This window comes from Nerophis ophidion, linkage group LG05 (genome assembly GCF_033978795.1).
Source record: "Nerophis ophidion isolate RoL-2023_Sa linkage group LG05, RoL_Noph_v1.0, whole genome shotgun sequence".
In the NCBI taxonomy this organism is placed as follows: Eukaryota; Metazoa; Chordata; class Actinopteri; order Syngnathiformes; family Syngnathidae; genus Nerophis; species Nerophis ophidion.
Genome location: NC_084615.1, coordinates 24635375 through 24660555, shown reverse-complemented (window position 1 = coordinate 24660555; position 25181 = coordinate 24635375). Strand labels below are relative to the sequence as shown.

At 40.2% G+C, this 25181-nt stretch overlaps 1 protein-coding gene across 2 annotated transcripts in view; it reads left to right on the top strand.

Annotated features, from left to right (window-relative positions):
- The window catches only part of cep85l (centrosomal protein 85, like), a 52934-nt gene that overhangs the window by 21792 nt on the left and 5961 nt on the right, over positions 1–25181 (top strand). The window contains exons 8-12 of one of the 2 annotated variants that reach the window (XM_061900358.1): positions 15145–15299; positions 15681–15798; positions 17854–17904; positions 24445–24543; positions 24808–24970. In XM_061900358.1, the coding sequence (XP_061756342.1) occupies positions 15145–15299; positions 15681–15798; positions 17854–17904; positions 24445–24543; positions 24808–24970 (586 nt within the window). Of the gene's footprint in view, positions 1–15144; positions 15300–15680; positions 15799–17853; positions 17905–24444; positions 24544–24804; positions 24971–25181 lie in introns of both variants that reach the window. The other variant, XM_061900357.1, reaches the window with a different exon arrangement.

The following is a 25181-nucleotide window of genomic DNA, read 5'->3' as shown; positions in this document are numbered from 1 at the left end:
TGTTCAAGTTGCTTTCTGACAGTCACTGCGGGGTGTGCCGTTTTGTGGGCTGTTGTACTTACTTGGCTCACCTTCGGCAGTGTCTTCTCCAGAGGTGTGGACTCGAGTCACATGACTTGCACTCGAGTCAGACTCGAGTCATGAATTTGATGACTTTAGACTCGACTTGACAAAATGTAAAAAGACTTGCAACTCGACTTAGACTTTAACATCAATGACTTGTGACTTGACTTGGACTTGAGCCTTTTGACTTGACATGACTTGCCACTTTCCCCAAAACCCAACGATTAAAAAGTTATTCAGGAGCGCTCCGTATCTTCCATTGTGTACGGAAGTGTATCAGCGTGTGTGCGATGACAGCCTATGCGCTACCTCAGTACAACAGCCAATCAAATTACATCCACGTTGTTTTCGTCACACAGCATTCACCCAATCAAATTGCAGGAAAACCAACGGAGAAGAGCTTTCAAACAACAGAAGAATAAGTGAAGAAAATTATCCCATAAAGTGTTTCGTTCGGGTATTAAAACTACGACTTTGTCAACAAAACAGGAATTGCCGTATGCAAAACATGCGGTTGGAAGATTACAGACGGAGACGCATCAATTTACAACTTCGTTCGACATTTGAAGTTGCACAAAGAAGGGTACGTTTTGAATGTAAGCTAACGTTTATTGGCTGAGTAACGTGACTTTTATTTGCTGTGTAGTTAAATCAGTGAGGCTTTAAACTCACTGTTAACGTTATAACCATAGACATCTTATAAGGGTACGCAGCATCGAGCGCTACTGCCTATTGCCGCAAACGAGATGCGGGGCCGCCATCTTGGAGTGGTGATCCGCTCCACTCAGTGCACTTCATTTGGTAGGAACAATGAACTGTCAGTGCATTTAATTCATATTACCTCACTGAATACCACTTATATTCACGCGCTTTTTTGTAATTCGCGTACCTATGATAAAGGACACATGTCTTGGCGTGTTCATAATTTGCTTAACAGAAATAGAATATTCTTATATGCTATAAGTGACCAGACGTCTGAGATCAAAACTGGGAATATAATCCCAGAGAAGGGGAAAAAACAGTCAGCTATTTTGAAGTTGAAGGGGGCTATATAAATAAACATTGAAGAAACAATATGATTAGGTTGTATATACATGCGTATATCCTACATAAACAATGTATGAATACATTAGATATCTATATATTTTACGGACCTATAGACCAGAGGTTCTCAAATGGGGGTACTTGAAGGTATCCCAAGGGGTACATGATATTTTTTTTAAATATTCTAAAAATAGCAACAATTCAAAATTCTTTATAAATATATTTATTGAAAAATACTCCAACAATATATGAAAGTAAATTCATAAAGTGTGAAAAGAAATGCAACAATGCAATATTCAGTGTTGACAGCTAGATTTTTTGTGGACATTGATGCTAAAGATTTTTTTTTGTGAAGAAATGTTAAGAATGAAGTTGATGAATCCAGATGGATCTCTATTACAATCCCCAAAGAGGGCACTTTAAGTTGATGATTACTTCTATGTGTAGAAATCTGTATTTATAATTGAATCACTTGTTTATTTTTCAACAAGTTTTTAGTTATATTTCCATCTTTTTTTTTTTCAAATAGTTCAAGAAAGACCACTACAATTGTGCAATATTTTGCACTGTTATACAGTTTAATAAATCAGAAACTGATGACATAGTGCTGTATTTTACTTCTTTATCTCTTTTTTCAACCAACAATGCTTTGCTCTGATTAGGGGGTACTTGAATTAAAAACATGTTCACAGGGGGTACATCACTGAAAAAAGGTTGAGAACCACTGATATAGACTTTATCTCTGTTGCTGCAACAGCAGAGAGTTTATTCTGTCTGGACACTTTGTATTGATATTTTCTATTACATTCTTCCTTTAAATGATCATGTTTACAGTGATTGAACATATATAAACACCCGAAAGTCTTTATTTCAGCTAAAACCACCAATCTGTTTCACTGGATTCAGAATAAAACACAATTCTGTTTTACTCAACAAAGTTAGTATTTGAATATTGTTATTTGAAGACTTATCTGTGGTTACAATAAAATGAGAATGCATCATAATCAATGGCGGCTGGTGAATTTTGTTTTAGGTGGGCCTGAAAGTTTGTAAACCAAATACCTGTAAGGGGGGTCATCCTCCCCCAGAAGATTTCTTTGTGATTTTCACATACAAATATTGTAGTTCTTTGCTCCTGCTTAACTCTGTGGTAATATTCTTTTCACAAAATACAACCAATAGTATGTTAATGTTAAATCTTACTTGTGAAAAGTAATCCTCCAATTCCTATTTTCAACAGTCCGCTCAATTGAGCAGGAAAACGCTGAATACCAGCCCAGCATCTTTGTTTTCTACCTGTCAACTGTCAGTTTAGGCTGCTTGCCGGCTCCTCATCACCACTTCAAGATGGCGTCCAAATTGCTTGCGTCACAGCAGCCAATTCTGGGTCTACTTATAAGATGTCTATGGTTATAACGTCATTGCAAACACGGCAATCTGTTGCGTCCACTGCAGTTTGCTACCTTATTCATACTTTTTGTCAAGTGATATTTTTTTTAAGCAGGGTTGCATGAGATACCTACACATAACGTTACGTTAGTGAATGTATCACACACAGTAACGTAACGTTAGACGGCGGTCAGCAGCACCGCATATTTTAGCCACCTACAAAAAGACAAACATAGTCAAATAAAGGTCAGTTAAAATGTATACTATATTAAGAATATGTGTACATATTCCATAGAGCCCTGACATCTAACAAGTACAGCACTGTTCATTGTTATGTTCATGTATTTGTTGTTTTTCATGTGTACGCACACATAAACACATACAGTATGAGATGAGATCAATGAGATAAGGTAACAACATGATATAAACTGCTGTGGGACTAGTTACAATGCAATATTCCATGGAAATACAATGTTAACACTTTTGTGCAAGTAAGTACAGTTGCACTTGTTTTTTCAAATGTGTTTATACTGTAAAGGAATGAGGTAAATGTTTAGAATAACTGGTTAATAGTGCTATTATGAAGTGCAATGTCATTACTGTTTTTTTTAAATAATAAATACAGCGTTTTAAAAGCATACACAATCTGTGTACATATATTAGTCTTTGGTTAAAAAGACTTGAAATGACTCGAAACCCAAAATGTAAGACTTGGGACTTGACTTGAGACTTTCCAGTATTGACTTTGGACTTGACTCGGACTTGCCTGTATTGACTCGGGACTTGACTCGAGACTTGAGGTCAAAGACTTGAGACTTACTTGTGACTTGCAAAACAATGACTTGGTCCCACCTCTGGTCTTCTCCCCGTCATCTTTGTTGTAGCGGTGTAGCGTGCAAGGATGGGAGTTGAAGATGTGTAAAAAGATGTAGCTAACTGTTTTAATGGACATTCAGACTTTACTTAAATCGACAATGGAGCAGTATCTCCTCATCCGTGGCTCACTAGTGCAAGAACAACACTGGAAATGTGTCCCGTGAAAAAACGTCTGACCGGAACGCTCTAATAACTAATGTTCCTTGGATGAATAATGTAAACTCACTACACTTGTAGTTTTTAGCGCTTCCATAGCGAGATATAATTAAGAAATGTACACTATATTAAAAATGGCAACAGCACAGGGTGAATGCCCCACAACAAGAAGATAGAGAAAAATAAGAAGCTTATCGACTACGATATCGGCACAGACTACAGCACCGGACATGCACATTTTCAGGACTTATGCAGATCTCAAATACACATCAGCAGGTACCAGAAGGTAAAAAAAATTGGTTTTGCATAGGGCTGGGAGATATGGCCTTTTATTGATATCTCAATATTTTGAAGCCATGTCACGATACACGATTTATATCGCGATATTTTGCCTTAGCCTTGAATGAACACTTGATGCATAGAATCATCATACTGCTGTGATTATATGTGTCTACATGGAAACATTCTTGTTCATACTGCATTAATATATGCTCATTTTAAACTTTCAGCAGAGAGGGAAATCACAACTAAGTCCATTTAGAAAAACTGTATTTATTAAACAGTTACTAAGCAGTGGCACAGACATTCATATCCTTTCCAAAATGGAAAATGCAAGATTGTCAGAGACAATTCAAAACAAGCTATTGGTGCACTTTTGTGCATGATGTCACTAAGATGACATATCAAAACAACACTAAATGAAAGTGTACTTTTTGTACAGAACGCCACTACAATAGTTAAAAACAAATAAAGTGCCCTTTTCTGCATGATGTCACAGAAGATATTTCAAAAACTGTCAAATAAAAATGAGAAGCATAATAGTAAATCAAATAGTGTATGTCTTTTGTTCTGTAGTTGGTTCCTGCGGACGAAATCTCCTTTGTTGTTGATTTTTTTTTTTCATACAGTGTTGATCTGGAAATAGTTGCTTCTGTATTTTGTGGGTGTGGCACTGAACGGAGACGTTGACATAAGTTTCAAGCACTCTTCATTCTCTAGCGGGTGACTTTTCAAATGATGCTACACATCAGCCGTGCTGCTACTTTTTGTAGCAACGCTTTTGCCGCGTATTTGTTCAACATATTCCCGCTTGAAGCCAAACCACCGCCAGACGATGCAACCCGTGCTGTTTTTCTTGGGAATTAAATATTCCTCCATTTGTTACCAGATTCGCACCTTCTCTCTCTCGTACTACCACTCGCAACGCACCGTTAGCATCCCAGCTAATGTTACGCATGTAGCTACCTTTCTGCCCAGGGAGGGCGTGTGACGTTGTATGTAAGAAGGTGCGCTTGTTTATGTCTTTCTGAGAAGGAGAGACAAGAAAGAGTGGGAAATGCATGTAGTGTAACGCCCGCAGCTAAAAGCTACTGTGTGAGAACATATACTCGAATATCACGATATAGTCATTTTCTATATCGCACAGAGACAAACCCGCGATTAATCGATATATTGCCCAGCCCTAGTTTTGCATAATATTGTAACAAAAAATGCCAGGTAATATGTCTGCTAATGGGTGCCATTTTGCGGTCCTTCTACACACACCATAGTAATACTTGTATCTCTGACTATGGTTGCCGAAATGGGCCGACGATCCATCAAGCGGCTTCAAAGTTGTACTAAAACATTTTGACGGATTTTTGAGTGCCGTGTGTCATGTTCTTTATTTTTCAATGGAACATTCAAAGTTTTGGTGTTGTTTACTTGAGTCATATTGCAGTCTACACGTATCCTTTATGTGTGACCACCATCTACTGGTCACGCTTATCAATACACCATGTACCAAAAATAATTGTTTCGAGGTCGGTAAGCACAACCAGAATTATTCCGTACATTAGGCGCACTGTTTTATAAGGCGCACTGTCAAGTTTTGAGAAAATGAAAGGATTTTAAGTGCGCCTTACAGTCCGAAAATACGGTAATTCTCCTCTGACAAAGGTAATGATCCTTCTGCAGGTTCACATACAGAAACTATTTTACTTCCTCTATTTAGTCAAGTGTGATGTCTTCTCTGCACTGTGCCATAGCCGAGGATCTCACTGAACTTTCCAATCTCTCCGTGTCTATTTATTTGGCCTTTTTTGAGATGGTAAAAGTCGCAAATGAGTTCTCTGTTTTGTTCACTTTAATGAACGACTATATTCCTATAGGTTTCTTTTATTAACCTTGGAAGATTCACCGTGTAGCCCAGGTGTGTCAAACATCGCAGCTACGGCTGCTCTCTGAGGGTTGCTTGTGACTAAAGTTCATGTATCATTGCCTCATTATGTTCTTTAAAAGTTCCCCATTCATTTGACTGTCTTTTTTTTGTACAAATTGATAGATAACATACTTGCCTTTAAAATAGTTAGTCAGGGGAACAAGCATTTTATTCTCCAAAAAATGTTGGAATATATGTTAATGTAAAGTGAAGTATGTATTGATGTATTTTTATTTTGTAAAAAATTCTCAAAACAGACATATATAGATATTATATATATATATATATATATATATATATATATATTAGGGCTGGGCAACGATTAAAAATTTTAATCAAAGTTAATCGCACTATTTCTCCGATTAATCGCGATTAACTGCATTGTATACGCAAAGCCCAATAATGAATTCAAAAGTAGTGTGTAGTGCACCTTTATTGGAATATTCTCCAACATGAACAAAAGCGCCAAAACATTTGTTGTGCAAACACAATTTAAATCAGTCTTTGTTCAACAGTAGCAGTTAAATAGCATATTTTATGAAAATCAACTCAAAAAATGTAAATACAAACATTTAAGCTTATTGCCACTGCCAGGGTATTTAAGTTATCCTGTTTGTTATGGAAAATAAATATAATCTACATACAAATCTCTGAGCCACAATCATAACATCTGAACAGGCAATTTCTGAGGTAACAGCAGAAACATTTTTTTTATCAGGGATCTTATGTTTAAAAAAAACTATATTATAGGTAGTGGGCTGTTTTAGGGAATTTTTGATCAAATTATCCGTAGTAGCAATATTAATAATGTTGTGTTTATTCTGCGTAGTGCACTTAAAATTATTATGACCATATCCGATTGTTTGCTTGGTGCTTTGATAAACTGAACGCATCATATACATGGTACTATATTGTGATGTTATGAGCCAGGGAAAAAAAGAACTACCCTACCCAGCATGCAACAGGAGTGACGAGCATGCGCGGTAGCCCGTTATAGGTTATGTCGCCATGACGGCATCTTGTATGTTGTGATATGCACGCTCTGAAAGCAAACGTTAAGAACTCAGCCAACACTCCTCGTCTGCATTATTCATAAATAAACAGACAACACACGTACTCCGCTGCTTCACAGGCCGCTGGATTTAGCCGGCAAAGTATTCCCATGCTAGCTAGCCGGTCTAGCAAGCACGCGTCATTCAGTCCAAAACAGCTCAATCTATCCACATTCAGAATTGTCTGGCGGTCGTAAGTGATCCCGGAGTGACCACGCTGTAAGCCAGCCATGAAATTTGCAGAATGGTCCAGTATTTTTGCCAAATGTTCCATCTTTACCAAGAGCTCCTCGACGCCGAAGGCCATCCAGGCGACGCCATCTTGTTAAGAAAAGGCGTTAACAAAATAAAAGCATGTAAACAACATACGCAAATGTGCGATAAAATAATTGGCGGCGTTAATAGATTGATGAGTTAACTCGTAATTAACGGATTCATTTGCCCACCCCTATGTATATATATATATATATATATATATATATATATATATATATATATATATATTTATTTATTAATTTTTTTTTTTAAGACAAAACTAGGTGTCAGCTTTATGTGATGAGAAAAAAACCGAGATGTTGATACTAATAATACACTTTGTCACTTATAACATTAAGCGGACCCTAACATATGTCTTTAAATAAATGTAATATCTGTTTTTACCTTTTTTTTACATTAAAAACAAACAATTTCAAAATGGCCCCCCACATAATTTGACTTTTCGTTTCACAATTAGTGGAAACATTTTGGATACCCCTGTGATGTTAGTATTAAATTGTCAGCTTTTTTCTCATTAATTCCCAAATTTTTGCTCTTTTTTAACATTCTAACTAATTTTTTTAAATCCAAAAATAGGCTGTGAGCTAATAAAACTGGAGCTCCTAGCTGTACTCTGGACGCCCTTGTGTTAACAAATCTTTGCATGGTTAGATAATACTTAAGTTTAAAGACGTGCAAATTTTCTGTCAAAATGGGGGTGGAGGTCTTGCTCCTCCGGGTTTTTCTGACCACCAAGTATGGACAAGACCACCTAGTTTATCGTTGTGAACAATAATTTATTTTTCAAAAAACAGTTATTTTCAGGTGTCAGTTTGTCGCAGTTGTTGCTCTTCCTCTCGCTCATACTCCAACACGCTTCTCCTTCCCGACTGCAGCTTTTAAAAGAGCGACAGGTGATTAGATAAATGTGCCCAGCTGGGCCATCTACGCACCGGTCGCTGATCTCGAAGCCGGTCTTGGCACAACTTGCTTCGCTGCTGGTCAGCAGGCCACGCCCCACTCCCACAATGGGGAAAAAAAGAATGTTATAAAGATAAAGTACTTTATTGATGCATATAATTTCCTGGCTTTCGCGAGCAACATAAAAGGATCTGGCCCCCAGGCCTTTATTTAGACACATGTGGTACAACATCTAGAGCACCATCCATGTGATATTACTGACCAGTAGTCGTATGCAGTACCACATATCACAATTGGTTTATTTCACTCCAATAAAACGCCATAGATCATCAACTCCTGGCAAAATCTAACAAATAAGATTTGACTAAGAAAATCCGGAGTCAAAGATAGCCATAAACAATTGTATTCTAACATTTTACAGAGTTGCACTGGTGTCATTTAAATAAAATGTTTGCTGATTGATTTTCAACTGATTTATTTAGGTCATAGGTAGAGATGTCCGATATCCGACTGTCGATATTATTTGCTGATAAATGCTTTTATAATGTAATATTGGAAATTAACGGTATCGGTTTCACAAAGTAAAATTTATGACTTTTTAAAACGCCGCTGTACGAAGTGGTACACGGACATAGGGAGAAGTACAGAGCAGTTGCGTCTCCCAGTCATACTTGCCAACCCTCCCGATTTTCCCGGGAGACTCCCAAATTTCAGTGCCCCTCCCGAAAATCTACCGGGGCAACGAATCTCATAATTTCCACCCAGACAACAATATTGGGGGCGTGCCTTAAGGGCACTGCCTTCCGGCCCAATCACATAATTTTTATTGCTTTTCAAACACACAAGTGAATGCAAAGCATACTTTGTCAACAGCCATACAGGTCACACTGAGGGTGGCCGTCTAAACAACTTTAACACTGTTACAAATATGCGCCACACTGTGAACCCACACCAAACAAGAATGACAAAAATATTTCGGGAGAACATCTGCACCGTAACACAACATAAACACAACAGAACAAATACCTAGAATCCCTTGCAGCACTAACTCTTCCGGGACGCTACAATATACACCCCCCCCCCCCCCCCCCCCCCCCCAACCAACCCTGCCCACCTCAACGTCTTCATGCTCTCTCAGGGACAGCATGTCCCAAATACCAAGCTGCTGTTTTGAGGCATGTTAAAAAAAAATCATGCACTTTGTGACTTCAATAATAAATATGGCAGTGCCATGTTGGCATTTTTTTCCATACCTTGAACTGATTTATTTTGGAAAACCTTGTTACATTGTTTAAATGATCCAATTATAAGGCATAATAATGTGTAATTCCTCGACTGTATATTTCTGTATCAGATGATATCGGAATAGGTAATTAAGAGTTGGACAATATCGGATATCAGCAAAAAAGCCATTATCGGACCTCTCTAGCCATTGGTCATCCGTCAATCACAGCGTTTAAATGGGCTGCATTCGATTTAAGATTTTCATCATCAAATTTGATTCATTAGATTTTGTCTGAGTCGATGATCATTTTTATTGTTTGTTAATGGCGATTTTCTCAAACATATTTCATTCGTTTTTTTTCCATGTCGAAAAAAAAAGGTTTTGGCAGCCATGCATTTTGGAAGGGTGTAGCTGCACTTCTGTGTTAGGATCATTTTGGCATATTCATAAAACAAAAGGTGGATTGTTACGATCAGCCTTTGACTGTCAACATGAACACGTGACATTTCCACTAACAAAAATGACTTTTCAGTTCTGTACTGCATGTTGTACAGTAGGTAAGGTTGTGTTTTTGCCTCATCTTTCACTTAAAGCATGAATGAAGAATGCACTACTGACCATGACAAGGCCTGGTAAGTCTCACAGAGAGAGGGATGATACAGTATTAGATGCTCACATGTGCAACCTGGTGGTTGTTTGAGCACACCTAGTCCTATGTAGCCCTACCCCTAATAGCTTTCGTTACATACAGGATTCTCACAGGAATGAGGCAAAAATCCAACTTTACCCAGTGTAATACGTGTTGCCAAAGTTCTTAGTGGCTTTGGCTGTGGCGGAGTGCTACAAAACCCAAAACCAGTGAAGTTGCCACGTTGTGTAAATGGTAAATAAAAAGTAAATACAATGATTTGCACATCCTTTTCAACTTATATTCAATTGAATAGACTGCAAATACAAGATATTTAATGTTTGAACTGAAAAACATTTTTTATTGTTTTTGCAACTAATCATTAACTCAGAATTCAATGGCAGCAGCACATTGCAAAAAGTTGTCACAGGGGCATTTTTACCATTGTGTTACATGGCAGGGGCGTCCATGACAACGTTGCTTGGATGACAACATATGTTGCTCCAAAACCTGTATGTACCTTTCAGCTTTAATTGTGCCTTCACAGACGTGTAAGTTACCCTCGCCTTGAGCACTAATACACCCCCATACCAACACAGATGCTGGCTTTTGAACTTTGCGCCTATAACAATCCGGATGGTTCTCTTCCTCTTTGGACACGATGTCCACATTTTCCAAAATCTATTTGAAATGTGGACTCGTCAGACCACAGAACACTTTTCCACTTTGCATCAGTCCATCTTAGATGAGCTCGGGCCCAACAAAGCCAGCGGCGTTTCTGGGTGTTGTTGATATATGGCTTTTGCTTTGCATAGTAGAGTTTTAACTTGCACTTACAGATGTAGCGACAAACTGTAGTTATTGACAGTGGTTTTCGGAAGTGTTCCTGAGCCCATGTGGTGATATCTATCACACACTTTCACTTTTTGATGCAACACCGCTTGAGGAATCGAAGGTCACGGGCATTCATTGTTGGTTTTCAGCCTTACCGCTTACGTGCAGTGATTTCTCCAGATTCTTTGAATCTTTTGATGATATTACAGACCGTAGATGGTGAAATCCCTAAATTCTTTCCAGTAGCTCATTGAGAAATGTTCTTAAACTGTTGGAAAATGTTCTCACGCATTTGTTCACAAAGTGGTGACCCTCGCCCCATCCTTGTTTGTGAATGACTGAGCATTTCATGGAAGCTGCTTTTATACCCAAACATGGCACCCACCTGTTCCCAATTAGCCTGTTCACCTGTGGGATGTTCCAAATAAGTGTTTGATAAGCATTCCCCAACTTTCTCAGTCTTTTTGCCACTTGTGCCAGCTTTTTTGGAAACGTGTTGCAAGCATCAAATTCCAAATGAGCTAATATTTGCAAAAAATAAAAAAGTTTTTCAGTTCGAACGTTGAGTCTATTCAACTGAATATGGGTTATACTGACTGAATATTGTATTCTGATTTTATGCACCATTTACACAATGTGCCAACTTCACTGTTTTTGGGGTTTGTAGAACGACCATCAAACTTTACTATTCTAGAGGAAGTAAAAACTTTGTAAAAAGGTTTCGTAGCAAGAAGGTCAAGTAGGCATGCGTGTCCCACCAAGACCAAGGACAGGTTTCCGCCCACCCAAGGCGCACGGTGGCACAGCAAGCTCTGACTCGCTGTACGTTGGGGGCCCCTGGTACTCAACTCGCCTCCCTCCCAAGTCAAGTCAATTTTATTCATATAGCACGTTTACAACAACTTTTAAATTGAACCAAAGTGCTTTACAGGTTAAAAAAAAAAGCATAGAGAAACAGAAAACAAACAGAACATCCATCCATCGTGGGCAGCAGCCTAGGCAAGGAAGCCCAGACTTCCCCTCCCCAGCCACTTTGTCTAGCTCTTCCCGGGGGATCCCGAGGCGTTCCCTGGCCAGCCGGGAGACATAGTCTACCCAACGTGTCCTGGGTCTTCCCCGTGGCCTCCTACCGCTTGGACGTGCCCTAAACACCTCCCTAGGGAGGCGTTCAGGTGGCATCCTGACCAGATGCCCGAGCCACCTCATCTGGCTCCTCTCGATGTGGAGGAGCAGCGGCTTTGCTTTGAGTTCCTCCCGGATGGCAGAGCTTCTCACCCCATCTCTAAGGGAGAGCCCCGCCACCCGGCGGAGGAAACTCATTTCGGCCGCTTATACCCGTGATCTTATCCTTTTGTTCATGACCCAAAGCTCATGACCATAGGTGAGGATGGGAACGTAGATCGACCGGTAAATTGACAGCTTTGCCTTCCAGCTCAGCTCCTTCTTCACCACAACGGATCGATACAACGTCCGCATTACTGAAGGCGCCGCACCGATCCGCCTGATGATCTCACGATCCACTCTTCCCCACTCGTGAGCAAGACTCTTAGGTACTTGAACTCCTCCACTTGGGGCAGGGTCTCCTCCCCAACCCGATGATGGCACTCCACCCATTTCCGGGCGAGAACCATGGACTCGGACTTGGAGGTGCTAATTCTCATTCCGGTCGCTTCACACTCAGCTGCGAACTGATCCAGTGAGAGCTGAAGATCCCGGCCAGATGAAGCCATCAGGACCACATCATGTGCAAAAAGCAGAGACCTAATCCCGCAGCCACCATACCGGAACCCCTCAACGCCTTGACTGCGCCTACAAATTCTGTCCATAAAAGTTATGAACAGAATCGGTGACAAAGGACAGCCTTGGCGGAGTCCAACCCTCACTGGAAACGTTTCCGACTTACTGCCAGCAATGCGGACCAAGCTCTGACACTGATCATACAGGGAGCGGACCGCCACAATAAGACAGTCCGGTACCCCATACTCTCTGAGCACTCCCCACAGGACTTCCCGAGGGACACGGTCGAATGCCTTCTCCAAGTCCACAAAGCACATGTAGACTGGTTGGGCAAACTCCCATGCACACTCAAGAACCCTGCCGAGAGTTTAGAGCTCGTGCAAGAACCCTGCTGAGAGTATAGAGCTGGTCCACATTTCCACGACCAGGACGAAAACCACACTGTTCCTCCTGAATCCGAGGTTCGACTATCCGGCGTAGCCTCCTCTCCAGTACACCTGAATAAACCTTACCGGGAAGGCTGAGGAGTGTGATCCCACGATAGTTGGAACACACCCTCCGGTCCCACTTCTTAAAGAGAGGGACCACCACCCCGGTCTGCCAATCCAGATGTACCGCTCCCGATGTCCATGCGATGCTGCAGAGTCTTGTCAACCAAGACAGCCCCACAGCATCCAGAGCCTTAAGGAACTCCGGGCGGGTCTCATCTACCCGAGGAGCTTTTTAACTACCTCAGCAACCTCAGCTCCAGAAATAGGAGAGCCCACCACAGATTCCCCAGGCACCGCTTCCTCAAAGGAAGACATGTTGGTGGGATTGAGGAGGTCTTTGAAGTATTCCCTCCACCGATCCACAACATCCGCAGTCGAAGTCAGCAGAACACCATCTGCACCATACACTGTGTTGATAGTGCACTGCTTCCCCTTCCTGAGGCGACGTACGGTGGTCCAGAATCGCTTCGAAGCCGTCCGGAAGTCGTTTTCCATGGCTTCCCCGAACTCTTCCCATGTCCGAGTTTTTGCCTCTGCGACCGCTAAAGCTGCACACCGCTTGGCCCGTCGGTACCTGTCCACTGCCTCCGGAGTCCTATGAGCCAAAAGAACCCGATAGGACTCCTTCTTCAGCTTGACGGCATCCCTCACTGCTGGTGTCCACCAACGGGTTCTGGGATTACCGCCACGACAGGCACCAACAACCTTGCGGCCACAGCTCCAATCAGCCGCCTCGACAAAAGAGGTGCGGATCATGGTCCACTCGGACTCAATGTCCTGCACCTCCCACGTGACATGTTCAAAGTTCTTCCGGATGTGGGAAATGAAACTCTCTCTGACAGGAGACTCTGCCAGACGTTCCCAGCAGACCCTCACAATGCGCTTGGGCCTGCCAGGTCTGTCCGGCATCCTCCCCCACCATCGCAGCCAACTCACCACCGATCTTCACCCGAGTGTCCAAAACATGAGGCCGCAAATCTGATGACACAACTACAAAGTCGATCACGGAACTGTGGCCTAGGGTGTCCTGGTGCCAAGTGCACATATGGACACCCTTATGTTTGAACATGGTGTTTGTTATTGACAATCTGTGACGAGCACAAAAGTCCAATAACAAAATACCACTCGGGTTTAGATCCGGGCGGCCATTCTTCCCAATCACGCCTCTTCAGGTTTCACTGTCGTTGCCAACATGAGCGTTGAAGTCCCCCAGTAGGACAAGGGAATCACCCGGGGGAGCACTTTCCAGTAATCCCTCGAGTGTACCCAAAAAGGGTGGGTACTCTGAACTGCTGTTTGGTGCATAAGCACAAACAACAGTCAGGACCCGTCCCCCAACCTGAAGGCGGAGGGAAGCTACCCTCTCGTCCACTGGGTTGAACTCCAACATGCAGGCTTTGAGCCGGGGGGCAACGAGAATTGCCACCCCAGCCCGTCTTCTCTCACTACCGGCAACGCCAGAGTGGAAGAGAGTCCAGTCCCTCTCGAGAGAACTGGATCCAGAGCCCTTGCTGTGCGTCGAGGTGAGTCCGACTATATCCAGCTGAAACTTCTCTACCTCGCGCACTAGCTCAGGCTCTTTCCTCCCCAGTGACGTGACGTTCCACGTCCCAAGAGCTAGCTTCTGTAGCCGAGGATTGGACTGCCAAATGCCCTGCCTTCGGCTGCAAACAGAACATAAACAATTAATAAGCTTTTTTTTTTTTTTTTTTTGCACCATTTTGTCCAGCTTATTAATTGGAAACAGAACATAAACAATTAATAAGCTGAACAAAATATTGCAAAAAGCAATATGATGAGAGGGATCAAATAAAAAGTAAAACATTTGCTAAATAAAAATCCTATTAATAAGAAGTGTGACAAATAGAAAAATAAAACTAAAGCGAAGGGTTCAGGGGGTAGGACTAGAAAAAGGGTGGCTTAGTGGGCAGGCTCAGCTCAGGTCAAAGGCCAGCGAGAAGAGGCACGTTTTAAGAAGGGTTTTGAAAACCCTCAGGCTCTGGGCTGACCTAATGTGGAGGGGAAGGCTGTTCCAGAGCTTAGGAGCGGCAATGGAAAAGGGTCTGTCCCCTCTGGTCTTTAGCCTGGATCTAGGGACTGCCAATAGCAGTTGGTCAGCTGACCTTAGGGCTCCAGACGAGGTATGATGATACAGAACCCACACAGGTTCAATGTTCGACAGTTTGACTACGAGTTTAATTGTCCAATTACATGCCTCCAAAATCGAATCGAATCTTTGACACCCCTATGATTATATTGAAATTTGTGTTCAGCTGGAACAAGTGCGGAAGAAAGCTGAAGATCTGGAGAAGAACATGTCTCGCTTGCAGCAGGATCTTGACTATTGCAGTGGTTTGTTTAAAGACAAAGATGTGAAGATTAAGACACAAGACAGGAGAGAGACGGAGCTGATTGCGTCTGTACACAGGTGCGCTTCAACTGTACTGCAGGTTTTTACTACATTTTCCTTTAAGGCCATTATTTTGGTTTTGTTTAGTGATTATGTCTGTATGTCATCACTGCAAATTTACAAACAGTAGGTTTCTAATTTTTTAAAACACACAGATTTGCTCTCATGGTTCATAACATTGACCAAAGTGAACTGAAAGTACTAAAAACAATGAACTGTCACAATGCAGAGGTTTAACCTCAAGTAGAGGATATTGTGAAGCTAAAAGTGTGTGGTTTTTTGGGTTTATATGTGCTGAAGTTGCTTATTTCAAAATAAAATGTGTATTTTAATGAGACCAAAATCCCTCTGCTCACACGTCATCTGCTCTTATATTTGTCACCGTGTTTGCATGTGAAGTCTGCAGCAGAAGGTGCAGCGGTGTTTGGAGGACGGAGTGAGGTTGCCTATGTTGGATCTGAAGCAGCTCGAGGAAGAAAACACAGAACTTCTGGGGAAGCAAGACCATAGCAGCAGGGTACGGCTTGTGTAATGTTGCACCGCAGGGATATTCAACTAAATTGTTTTGGGGGCCACGTTTCCAGAATGTTATTCACTATTAGTCTTATTTTTCTATATTTCGGAAAACCAGCGTCCTCGACAGTAGACATTTAATTTTGGTGTGTTTATTTTGTCAGACTTACAGAAGCACTGGTGTTTTTAAAAATCTGCTGCAAAAATGTGAGTCTATCGTTAGTTGAATAGCCCAAATGAGGAAAACGAGAGGACCTAAAATGGAACCTTGATGAACACTACTAGTAGTCACTAGAGATGACGACTGACTGTAAACGAGCTACAGCATGGGTGTCAAACAATATTGGGGGCGTGCCTTAAAGGTACTGCCTTTAGGTTCCCCTACAACCTGTCGTCACGGTTGCTTATCCTCCATACAAAAATCGTTTACCGACCAGTCACATAATATATGTGGTTTTTCACACACACAAGTGAATGCAAGGCATACTTGATCAACAGCCATACATGTCATACTGAGGGTGGCCGTAGAAACAACTTTAACACTGTTACAAATATGTGCCACACTGTGACCCCACACCAAACAAGAATGACAATCACATTTCGGGAGAACATCCACACCGTAACACAACATAAACACAACAGAACAAATACCCAGAACCCCTTGCAGCACAAACTTTATTCATTGTTACCTTATCTTAAAATTTTTTAGCCTGTGGAAAAAGTTAATGTTGATATTTACCTCAGAAGGCTGCAAATAGAAATTGGCATTACATTTTGTAATTGAAATTTTATTTAATGTACCATTGGTGTTTTTTCATTTGTTTTTTAAAAGTTTATTTTGCACTATTAAGTTATATAAGCGTTGCTTGTTCCATATTCAGTGTTAAAACAAATCAGTGTATTAAACAATGCAATAATTAACGCTTTATTCATGCACTTTCTCTTGCTACTTCAAGGCTTGAATGTCTGATTCATTCATTATTATTTTATTTTCAAATGTATTATTAGCCTGTGGGAAAAGTTTATTTTGATATTTACCTCAGAAGGCTGAAAATAGAAAAGAGGCATTCCATTTTATTAAAATTTTATTTGATATGCCATTGATATTTTTTAACTATTATTATTTGAAACTCGATTTTGGATGTCACTATAAAGTTGTATAAGCCTTGCTTGTTCAATATTCAATGCAAAACTTGTTGGGTTAATTTGTTCAGTTTTAAATTTTGTATTTGAGTTGGACACCCCTGAGCTACAGCAACACTTTAGTTACATGAATGACATTAAACGGCCAAAAGGAGAGGACTTGAAGAATTGGATTCCAAGAATATTACTGTCATATTGAGTAAAATACTACTTTTTGTGCTTGCAATCCTTACAAAAGCAAATTTTTTTCAGTAAACCTCATAAAGATACATTAATACAGGCATTATTAGACATATTGCATGTATGGTTTTGGAGGTATGCTTGAATACATTTTGTATTGCTTTTTTCGCATTATCTCAGCATTCGAAGGATATTACTGTCTTATTGAGTAAAAAAACAAACAAATTGTTGTGTGTCAATCCTTACAAAAGCAAGTTTTTAGTAAAACTCACAAGTACACATTAATACAGGCATTATTAGTAAAACTCACAAGTACACATTAATACAGGCATTATTAGACATGCATGTTTGGTTTAAAAATCTGCTGTAAAAATGTGAGTTTCTCGCCAGTTGAATAGCCCAAATGATGAAAAACAGAGGACCCAAAATGGAACTTTGAACACCACTAGTAGTCACTACAAATGACTACTGACTGCGTCTAGAGTAAACGAGCTACAGCAACACCTTAGTTCCATAGATGACATTACAAAAAAAAGAAGAATTGCCTCGAGGAACGCCTCAGTTATGTAAATCAAAAGTTTAGAGACGTTGTTCTGGTTATAATGTCAATGCTTGGGGGCTGGTATGGTGTCATTGCTGGGCAGGATTTGGCCCCCGGGTCGCGAATTGAATAGCCCCGCTATACATGAATATGGTCTTTTACAGTCATTAACTGGTTGTCTTTGCTCCCCACCAGCTCATCGAGCACCAGAAAGGACAGATTCTTCGATTGAACTCTCACATAAAGGTAAGCTAATAAAATGATCACAAAGTAGAGATCTCCGATAATATCGGACTGCCGATATTATGCTTTAAAATTAAATATCGTAAATTATCGCTATTGGTTTCAAAAAGTAAAATGTATGACTTTTTAAAACTCCACTGTGTACACGGACGTAGGGAGAAGTACAGAGCGCCAATAAGCCTTAAAGGCACTTCCTTTGCGTGCCGGCCCAGTCTTGTGATATCTACGGCTTTTCACACACACAAGTGAATGCAAAGCATACTTGGTCAACAGCCATACAAGTCACACTGAGGGTGGCCGTATAAATAACTTCAACACTGTTACAAATTTGCGCCACACTGTGAACCCACACCAAACAAGAATGACAAACACATTTCGGGAGAACAGCCGCACCGTAACACAACATAAACACAACTTTTTCTTTTTTTTTTCAAAAATACTGCCTTTAAAAAATCTCATTGAGATCAAAGATCTCTTTTCCAAGAGAGACCTGGTCAAGAGGGCAGCAGCAAGGTTACATTAAAAACAGTAAACAACACATAAAACATCAAATTTACAACATTTAAACTTGCTCACATAACACATGTGCATACAGACAAGGTGGACTGCGATTCTTTCACAGAAGCTTTAAACTCATTCAATGAAGCAAGGCTTTGAAGTTGAAGATTCGATTGTAGGTTATTCCAAGCCTTCAGTGCTGAAAACCTAAATGCTTTCTTGCTTTGGGGACGACAAATTGCAGAACATTCATTGAGCGAAGATTTAGACTTCCTTGTTTCTTTGTTAAAAGACTAGATAGATAAGATGGAGTGATACCCAGAATGGTTTTGTAGATGAAGACATACCAATGATTGAGGCGTCGAGCACATAAAGATGTCCAGTTAACTAACCATTGAGTATAACACACAATGGTGAGTAAGGGGAGCGGAGTTGGTGATGAATCTCAGTGCTCCGTGGTACACACTATCCAGCTTGTGGAGACCACCACAAGCTGTACATTCATGTACAACACATCTCCATAGTCAATAACAGGTAGAAAGGTTGTTTCCACCAACTTCTGTTTCACAGTAAAAGAAAATCCACCAATTTCTGTTTCACAGTAAAAGAAAAGCAAGACTATAACATCTATAATACAATCCCAGTAAAAGTTGTTTTTTTTTACAACATACTGAATGTGCTCCTTAAAACTCAAGTGGTCATCAATTAAAAATCCTAAATATTTAAAAGCAGATACTAACATAATGTGTTGCCCATTTCTTGTTAAAATGTTCTCACACAGTGCTGATATTACATACACTTTGTTTCCTCTGCATTCAAAACCAGTTGAAAATAGCAAAGTTGTTTCTTTGGACAACAGGACAAATACCCAGAACCACTTGCAGCACTAACTCTTCCGGGATGCCACAATATACACCCCCCGCTACCCCCTTAACCCCCCCGCCTCAACCTCCTCATGCTCTCTCAGGAAGAACTTTGTGGCTTCAATAATAAATATGGTAGTGCCATGTTGGCATTTTTTCCATAACTTGAGCTGATTTATTTTTGGAAAACCTTGTTACATTGTTTAATGCATCCAGCGAGGCATCACAACCAAATTAGGCATAATAATGTGTTAATTCCACAACTGTATATATCGGTATTGGTTGATATCGGAATCGGTACATAAGAGTTGGACAATATCGGAATATCCGATATCGGCAAAAAAGCCATTATCGGACATCTCTATTACAAAGTATTTCAATGTACTTGGGACACTCACTAAATACTGAACAGCTGGTCTAAAAGTGGAATAGTATACGTGAGTGCAAAATGATCAAGTAGTTTTATTATTATGCATTTGCTAAAAGCGTGTTTGCATTGTTAGGAGAGTTTAAATTGAGTTTATGTGTAGGAATGCTGTCTTTATTTAATTAACAAGTTTTAATGTAAAAACATTTTATGTTACAACTTAAATTTTGGCATTTTTTACATGTCAAAAATCTGCTATTTAAATGTTTAAATACCTACTCTAATAACTAATCAACAACAGCAAATAAAATAAACAAAACAAATCACAGATTATTATACAGTCATATATTTTCAGATGCATGTTATTATCTGTTTTTTTATTTGACTGCTGTAGATTAATTAGGACCGAAGCCCAATTGTAACTGCGCACTTTTATTCTTTTATATGCTTCAATGCATTTTGGAAGCCCTTAACATGCACGAAAACTCACCAAATTTTCGCAGTGCGTCAACACCAAAATACAAAAATTTTTCTATTTTGGTGTTCACAAAGACAAAATTCTTAAAATTGTCTCGGTAGCGCCCTCTTGGAAATGTGAAAATATTAGCTTTTGCCACCAAATGGACGTATCGCCACAAAAATCCATGGAGACATCAATGACTCATGTGAAAGTCTCAAGACTTCCTCTCAGGGAATAAAACACATTGGTCAATCTCAAATTATTTTGGATGACATACAGTATGTTGTAGGGGTGTGGGAAAAAATCGATTTGAATACGAATCGCGATTCTCACGTTACCATGAATTGATTAACGTGGACTTAAACAAGTTGAAAAACTTATTCGGGTGTTACCATTTAGTGGTCAATTGTACGGAATATGTACTGAACTGTGCAATCTACTAATAAAAGTATCAATCAATCAATCAATCAATCAATGTGCGATTCAAAATCGATTTTCAATTTTTTTTAAATCGATTTTTTTATATATTTTCTTATCAATTCAACAAAACAAAACACAGCAATACCATAACAATGCAATCCAATTCCAAAACCAAACCTGACCCAGAAACTCTCAGAACTGCAATAAACAGAGCAATTGAGAGGAGACACAAACACGACACAGAACAAACCAAAAGTAGTGAAACAAAAATTAATATTATCAACAACAGTATCAATATTAGTTATATTTCAGCATAATAGTGATTAAAAATCCCTCATTATCATTAGACATTTATAAAAAAACAAAAAAAAGAACAATAGTGTCACAGTGGCTTACACTTGCATCGCATCTCATAAGCTTGACAACACACTGTGTCCAATGTTTTCACAAAGATAAAATAAGTCATATTTTTGGTTCGTTTAATAGTTAAAACAAATTTACATTATTGCAATTATTTGATAAAACATTGTCCTTTACAATTCTAAAAGCTTTTTTAAAAAAATCTACTACTCAAATACAGAATTGTTTTGAATCGGAAAAATATCGTTTTTGAATCGAGAATCGCGTTGAATCGAAAACATCGATATATAATCAAACCGCGACCCCAATAATTGATATTGAATCGAATTGTGGGACACCCAAAGATTCGCAGCCTTTGTATGTTGAGTAAAAAATGAGCCCAGAGACAGAATGGCACGATACCAAGTTTTACGGAAGCTTCAGGAGACCAGCCCTTAACATGCGACAATAGCAATAAGAGGTCTAAATCCAAACAAAAAGAGGCCATTAAGACAAAAGAAAGAGTTTACTAGCGGATATAAGATAAAAGCAATGACGTCACGAGAAGACGCATTACATGGGTAATTACCACTGCTTTAAACATGACTATGGATTAAGAAAAAAGACTTAAAATGATCTCATTCTCACAGATCCCATATTTAAAAGCAAACATGAGGTCGGTCATCTTGGTTTCTGTAAAACAGAGCTTGTATGTTAACAAACTCCTCCCAGGGACTCTGAACAAAGAGTTGCGGTTAAAATAAAAGCTACTCGACAGACGGGCGATGTTAAATTGCGAAGGAATTTTGCCTACGCCGGAGGATGTGCCAAATTTTAATCCAATGGTTTTGTCACAAAACTTTCAACATTCATAACTCGGCTCCATAAATTCATATTTTGATCATAATTGGTACACATGACAATGACGTGCCAGATCAGTCACTATTAAAGATGTCCGATAATGGCTTTTTGCCGATATCCGATATTCTGATATTGTCCAACTCTTAATTACAGATTCTGATATCAACCGATACTGATATATACAGTCGTGGAATTAACACGTTATTATGCCTAATTTTGTTGTGATGCCCTGCTGGATGCATTAAACAATGTAACAAGGTTTTCCAAAATAAATCAACTCAGGTTATGGAAAAAAATGCCAACATGGGACTGCTGTACTTATTGAAGTCACAAAGTGCATTTTTTTTAACATGCCTCAAAACAGCAGCTTGGAATTTGGGACATGCTCTCCCTGCGAGAGCGTGAGGAGGTTGAGGTAGGCGGGATTGAGGTGTGGGGGGCATAGAGGGTAGCGGGGAGTGTATATTGTAGCATCCTGGAAGAGTTAGTGCTGCAAAGGGTTCTGGGTATTTGTTCTGTTGTGTTACGGTGCGGATGTTCTCCCGAAATGTTTTTATCATTCTTGTTTGGTGTGGGTTCACAGTGTGGCACATATTTGTAACAATGTTAAAGTTGTTTATACGGCCACCCTCAGTGTGACCTGTATGGCTGTTGACCAAGTATGCGTGGCATTCACTTGTATGTGTGAAAAGCCGTAGATATCATGTGATCGGGCCGGCACACAAAGGCAGTGCCTTCAGGATTTATTGGCGCTCTCTGTACTTCTCCCTACATCCGTGTACAGTCCGTACAACGGAGTTTTAAAAAGTCATACATTTTTGTTTTTGAAACCGATATCAATAATATCCGACTTTTAGAGGTATATAAAATCGGCAGTCAGATATTATCGGACATCTCTAGTCAACTACCTGTTGCTACCTATGTATAGTGGGTACAACCTAAACTTTGGGGCGGTATGGCGTAGTGGATAGAGCGGCCGTGCCAGAAACCTGAGGGTTGCAGGTTCGCTCTCCGCCTTTTGACATCCAAATAGCTGCCGTTGTGTCCTTGGGCAGGACACGTCACCCTTGCCCCGTGTGCCGCTCACACTGGTGAATGAATGATAGGTGGTGGTCGGAGGGGCCGTAGGCGCAAACTGGCAGCCTCGCTTCCGTCAGTATACCCCAGGCCAACTGTGGCTACAAATGTAGCTTACTTGAATGAATGATGGGTTACCACTTCTCTGTGAGCACTTTGAGTTTCTAATAATTGAAAAACACGATTTAAAATCTAATCCATTATTATTATTATTAACCTGGCTGCGAAAACTGCTCTTCCCCATCACCAATCAAACTTCTCTTTAGATCATCAAAGACAGATACTTAACTGATGGCGATGGTAAATAGCGAACAAATTTTGCGTCCGCCATCAACCATCAAACCCTCACTTTGAATGATCAAATTTCCTTCTAAACTGTTATGAGGCTTTAAGGTTGGGGTCTGATAATACCAGACGTTGATATCGAGACCAGTATCGTCCCCTGATGTTAAAGGCCTACTGAAACCCACTACTACCGACCACGCAGTCTGATAGTTTATATATCAATGATGAAATATTAACATTGCAACACATGCCAATATAGCCTTTTTAGTTTACTAAATTGCAATTTTAAATTTCCCGCAAGTTTCTTGTTGAAAACATCGTGGCATGATGACGCGTGCGCATGACGTCACGGACTGTTTGGAAATATTAGCGCTGCACCACTAGCGGCTAAAAGTCGTCTGCCTTAATCGCATAATTACACAGTATTTTGGACATCTGTGTTGCTGAATCTTTTGGAATTTGTTCATTTAATAATGGAGACTATAAAGAATAATGCTGTTGGTGGAAAGCAGTGGATTGCAGCTGTCTTTAGCACCGAGACACAGCCGGTGTTTCTCTGTTTGTTGTGAAGCAGAGTGGTCAAGCGAACATGTTTTCTCTACGTCAACCAGCATGTTTTTGGATGGGGAAATTGTGATATATATCTTACCGGAGACATCAGTGGATTATTCGTCGTCCTGCAGCAGCTGTCAAAAAAGGCAACTGTGAGCTTGGCTCCTCGGCTTCTCTCTGAGACACTGCGCGTTCACCGCAGCCAATCGACCTCGAGGTATGTCTTTACAATCTTTAAAATCTCACTAAAACACTATTAAAACAATAAGCAGATAAGGGATCTTCCAGAATAATCCGAGTAAATGTGTCAAATTACATATGAAACGCTCACACTGCCGCCGCCCGGAGCCGTCGCTTTTTTTTTTTTTTCCTGGTCTTTCACTATTACTATCCTAATTCACAAATCTTTCATCCTCGCTCAAATTAAAGGGATAAAACTTTCGCTTTCTCGGTCCGAATTGCTCTTACTGCTGGTGGCTCCCATTATAAACAATGTGAATATGTGTGGAGCCCTGCAACTCGTGACATCACGCGCACATACTTCCGGTAAAGGCAAGGCTTTTCTGTTAGCGACCAAAAGTTGCGAACTTTATCGTCGATGTTCTCTACTAAATCCTTTCAGCAAAAATATGGCAATATCGTGAAATAATCAAGTATGACACATAGAATGGACCTGCTATCCCCGTTTAAATAAGAAAATCTCATTTCAGTAGGCGTTTGAGTTCAGTGTTTCCCTGTCTGTCATTTTTGTGACTCAGGTCTGTCTTCCTTTATTAAAATGAAAGAAACAAACCTTCTTATTGAAATGTTTGCTCTGTTAGGCCGTCAGTGCAAGACTACGCAAGGGAAGAAGACCTTCTCTCTTGTGTTCTTCGGAGAACCAAGAAAGTCCGTCGATTGAATCTTTGGCCTTGTCACAGGTATCAATTTAAAAATTGTTCTATTTCATGTCTCAGTCTCTTACTTCTTGACTCACATTCTGCACTGGTTTTGGTTTTATATGAATCCGATTGTCAAATGTTCATCAACTTTTTTTTAGCAGCTCTTCAGGTAAAAACAAGTGTGAAATTGTACTTAAAATCCATCCATCTATCACTATTTTATTACTCAAATGATACTGAACATGTTCAGGGAAATTGGAATCTTGACATGTGGGGTTTTTTTTGTCCGTCATCCACGAGAAGCCGCAGGTGGATAATGAGCTGTCCCATGTGGAGATGTCACAAGTGGGACGGCTTTTGAAGGAAATGTCCCTTTGTCTGCTGGACCTTCAGGCTCTCTGCAACATCTTGGCTCAAAGAGCTCAAGGGAAGGAGCTCAACTTGTCCCTGCTGCTGCGGATGACATGTAGGTGGACCATGCACATTCACATATTATAATCTGGATCTTTAAATATTTACGAGTCAGCGTTCACGTCGCCGCAAAATTTTGCATTCTCAGTCAAAATCGAAATCCCACCCGTGTGCTTTTTATCTCCGAAATTAGACATTTTTCTCTCCCCCAGAAAACGCATCTCATCCGCCGTGAAAGGGACCTGCACATTTTGGGGGAATTTTGC